Below are 4,824 nucleotides of genomic sequence, written 5' to 3'. Positions count from 1 at the left end.
TATGCTCTGATGTTAGTAGAAAACCCTATCCCTTTTTTTATAAACGTCGTCTGCTTTGATGTTAGTAAAAACCCTATCCCTTTTTCATAAACGTCGTCTGCTTTATTCACTTAGCTTGTACTTAGCTTCCCTTGGTGGTCCGCATTCCTGTGTTTGTTGTCAGGTAATCAGTTGAAGACAGTAATTAACCAGTTGCCAGAATGATGATACATTTGCCTGAAGTTTAAATGGTAATATGTCGCCTGAAATGTACACGGCCAGCTTGACGAGTAGCAAAAACATGTGAAACAATTTCCCATACGCACAAGTAAACATGAATATATTTATGCAAATTCAACTGTTGTGTCTTTGAAAATATGTTCACACTTTGAGTACAAATAGATATGTAATCTAATAAATCTTCAAAATCAAAGAAGCTAAATGTCTGGGAGAAGTTGCTCTTTTCACTGATATATCGTCTGGGATTCAAAGAATATTTAGGAATTGAACAGCCGAGATTTTATCAAAATGTGAACGATACAGATGTTTTATAATACCTATGTAAAATGGCATTGTAAGAAAATGCACAATACAAGTCAAAGCCTAGCTGATAAATAATCACCTCTTCGGTAAAAACAGTCACATGGACTATCATTGTAACTGGACTTCCTCCAAACGTACTTTCAGTTGCAAAGAAATGACTCAATGACCCAGTCAATGCGTCAGGTGCATCGTATGATTAGAAGTTGGGGCTGTGTAATTGCAAAAAGCCACCACGATTTTTCGCAATTCCCAATGGAACGAGTGAATATTTACCCAATGATCAAAGATTGCGGATTCCGTGTTATGAGGCGCTTTTTGAGTAATCAGCAAAAGTAGGTTTATTTACGGAGCGAAAATCCAATGGCTTTCTCAAATGGACTAACACTGCTATGTGGCATTTTGTACTTGACATGATATTGTACGTTAGATTTACTAAAATGTTTGAGCAATCCCGGTAAAGTAAAATGACTGTAATTTGCGAAGTGCTGCTGCAAAATGTGTTTGGAAACTCATTGAATGCACCGTGTTCGTTTAAGTTTGGGGAAGGTTTTATTGTCCCCATTGTAACCGGAGTTTGCAGTAATGTATATTAAATCCCCGAAACTACCACTTATGTTTATAATAGTTTGCAATGCGTGCCTGAATTTTGCCATAACCGAGACATTTATTAGAATTGGGAAAACCTTTGCCGCAGATCTTTGGTAGAAAACCACGCTGGGGAGTATGCATCCAGAGGGTTTTCTATAAATTTTGACGTTTAACATATTCAAAGTTGGTCATGCGCCGTCTCACTGAACCTTTATTTTTCTGAATTTTCACCGGAAATAATTCGGGCACCTTGTATTAGCTGGTACATTTGACCAAATTGGTTTGTGAGGTTGTGGACCCAACCCAAATGTCCGATAAGTATTTTGGGAACATTTTGTGAAAGCCGCTTCAGTCATAACACCATGAACGTAATCAACAAGGCGTGGTAGCTCATAAAACGTTAGAAAAGTTGGCCAAAATTACAGATTTCCACGTGTGAAGGACCTGGCTGTCATGATAGAAATAATGCGCCATTTTGATGTAAACTCGATCATTTTTTCGTTATTATTCTTTCCCAGAAACTTGGGGCTACGATATCGGCTTGATATATTTAAACGAACCACTAGACATCAATGGAAGAGACGTTCGTGCTGTAGAAATCCCAAACACGGCAAACCTTCCAGCGGAATCATCTACTTTAACGTTCGTGGGCTTTGGTCAAACCTGTGATAAAACAAACTTCTGTGAACGTAAACCAAATTTGGTTCATTTAAATGTGGAAAGGAAGCAGAGATGGCAGCGTAGATACGGGCATTTTGGAGGAGATTTTTTGGATCGAACGTTTGGTGCTCTGAATGAGAAGGGACAGAGAACGTATCGGGTAAGTTAGTGTTATATTAGCTGATGCACCTCCTGTATGGCGGCCAATATACAGCTCATCGGTCAATGTGGCAAGGCCACCTCGATTTTAGACTCAACGGAGCAGATTCTATGTAATTGGAAATTATGAGAATGGTTGAATAAATTGGAGTAATCTTTATCCGTTTTAGAAGAAGCCAAGCTCTCGCATTTTAGAACAACTGTTTGAAGTTTAAAAGACTCTCATCAATTACGGCAATCAAACAGTTGGTATAAACGCCAAGGCCTTGAAGATGAAAGCTCATGATTATTTGATTATGGGGAGATAATGGTCAAACCTACGACGATTTTATGTAATCCGTTTGAGAATGACCAAAATGGGAGAGAAAACATTTTAATCTTGCTATGTGAAAAGCTAATGGAAATCGATCCTAGTGAGATTGTCACCGGTTCATTGAATATAAATTCTCTGGATTATCGAATGTGTGCTCTGATTGGTGGCAACCAAGCAAGAAATCAAACTTGAAAATCGGTGAATTATTCTCAATAATTTATTTGGCAGAATCAGCGATTTTTCAAAACGTTGATGCAGTTAACCAAGTATAATTATTTTAATCGCTTATCAACACATGTTGGCTAAATATTAGGAAACCCACCGTGTATCTCACCAGGCCAGGTGAAACGACAGGACTGATATCCAACGGTGCAGGGAACCTCGGCAAATCGCTGTATATTTCCGCATCATTGATCACATCAAAAACAGTACAACCCATTTTCCAGTGGCAAATCATAAGCACATAAATCTGTGGCTAGATGGAAAGCGCTACATCTTCTTTACTCTACGCGTAGGATGAAAATCGCGGCATGATTCATAGGTGAAGTCGAGCAATTCGCGGGAGCCGGCAAAAAAGCTAAGGCTAAGAAGCTGAAAGTTTGCCGTAGACAACTGGTTCCTTCACGAAACTTCCAGTAGAGCATACGACTATATTTGACATGTTCAGAGAGCACACAGCTCGCTGAAGAGGACGAAAACGGCGGCCTTAATGACATTAGCCCTGTGACCAATTTCGAGGTTATTTTCGCGTACAATCAGATTATTTTCATTGTGACGTGGTAGCGAAGTCCTAATGTTCAAAACGGAATGTGACACGTCGGCCACCACAAACGGGACGGTGGACGAAGTAGGATGATTCCATCATTTCACATTCTATGGCTCCCCGGCGTTCGTAAAATATAAACGTAGCTGGTAACTAAACTGACATATTCACTTCTGGATGTTGCATTTTTAATATCATCTCCTATGGTCGCGCAACAGCTTGCAAAAGTATTTATTTAATAGATTTCGATTACGTTGGGCAAAATTATTTGGGTTTAAAAGATATTCCATGGATAAAATGACGAAGACGGTAGAGTACTATAAACGCAACAAATTAGATAATTTCAATATATTTGCATTCGCGTTTGACGGCATATTTCGGTGAACCTAGTGATGTTACACAGGAGACTTTCAAATTTCATAGTTATAAGTTGGTGTAGTGAGCCTTCGTAAAACATTGTTTAAAATTCAATCCTCATGTCTGCTTGACGTGCCCAGGAGAGCACACCGATGGTAGATTAACAGGTGGTTTACATTAAAGCCGTTAGGTTATTATAGAAGCCATTGCATATTTGGAATGCCGTGAGAGCCGACGATGATGGATCTGAATTTTAAAGTCGTTACCTTGACAAAATTGAGACTCTTTTTCTACGGGAGTTTTCATCGCTCCAGCGATCCACCGTTGGATCTGAAACGCAGGCTTCTGTCATTCATGCAGATAGAAATTGTTTTGGTTTGTTTGGGAGATTGGGTGAAGGTTTTTTCGAATTACCGCAGACACATCGACAGTGAACTTTCAGACGGGTGCGGGCTTTCCAGCTTGGAGGCGAGGAGGCGACATACATTCCCTGGGCGACTGAGTATCATGTGCAAATTTTGAACAGGAATACAACTGGCCACTATGTATCAAGTTCAGGGTGGTCAATCAAACGTTATATAACAAGAGTCAGTGAAAAACATTTTGATCAAGACTAGTGTTTACGCGTCGACAAATATGTTGAACTATTAGTTATTCGGGAGCATTATGTAGGAAGTGATCAGGTGGCTGTTGATCCGGCTGCCTATGTTAGCCATTGAGTTACAAATCGGTTGCCCAGCTAGGTGGGCACAACAAGAGTCATCTGACTAGTAATCGGCAAAGTACCAATCTCTACAACACTTCAGCGCCTGGAAGCTGGCGACCTATCGAGTTTACCAATATATTGAGAGGCAAATCCATGGAATAAGTGGAATGGCCGTAAACTGATGGAATTGAGCATTTTGCGCAACGGAAATAATAAACTTGTTAATCCGCACCCCACTGAAAATAAGCAACTGATTTAACAGTGTAAGCGAGCCGAATCTCAGTACACGTTCGTGACACCGTTAAGTGGCAGTTAAGTGTGGAAATTTAGTTGATAAGCTACTACCTGATGTAAAATATTGCGACATAGGTAAAAGTGCTATTCTCCAATGAAGCTGGACAGGTTGCAAGGATATCTCCTCGGGTGATAGAGTTCCACGGCGTGAATGACTGTAATGAGTTCCGAATACTCGCCATAGCAAAAGCAAAATGTTGTGATAATCTATTTCTCACTAATTTCTATGAATCAGAAATTTGAACATAATAAAATCGCGGTCGTCTATTTTTGAAGGGTGACAGCGGTGGTGGGCTCATCCTGTTTACCGGCAATCAACAGACAGTCGTCGGCATTGCTTCCGGCAGTCCAAAAAAGGAGAAGGTCCAGTCTCCGGCAATCATCGTCCGCGTAGCCTCACACCTTCAGTGGATACATGAAATAATTCGCAGAGTGATTCCCAAGGGACAAATATCCAAAGCA

The 4,824-nt window shown here is 40.3% G+C and overlaps 1 protein-coding gene across 1 annotated transcript; it reads left to right on the top strand.

The window, feature by feature from the left end:
* Positions 1–1,630: 1,630 nt before the first annotated feature.
* T265_14012 (hypothetical protein) lies at positions 1,631–4,824 on the top strand (the record flags this gene model as incomplete). Its single annotated transcript, XM_009171624.1, has 2 exons — positions 1,631–1,930; positions 4,639–4,824. Coding segments are annotated over 2 exons (486 nt in total), but the record flags the coding sequence as incomplete, so codon positions are not given.

Source organism: Opisthorchis viverrini, assembly GCF_000715545.1.
Source record: "Opisthorchis viverrini unplaced genomic scaffold opera_v5_126, whole genome shotgun sequence".
NCBI classification, from domain to species: domain Eukaryota; kingdom Metazoa; phylum Platyhelminthes; class Trematoda; order Opisthorchiida; family Opisthorchiidae; genus Opisthorchis; species Opisthorchis viverrini.
Note: the sequence above shows the minus strand (reverse complement) of the source record. Positions and strands in the feature narration are given on the sequence as shown.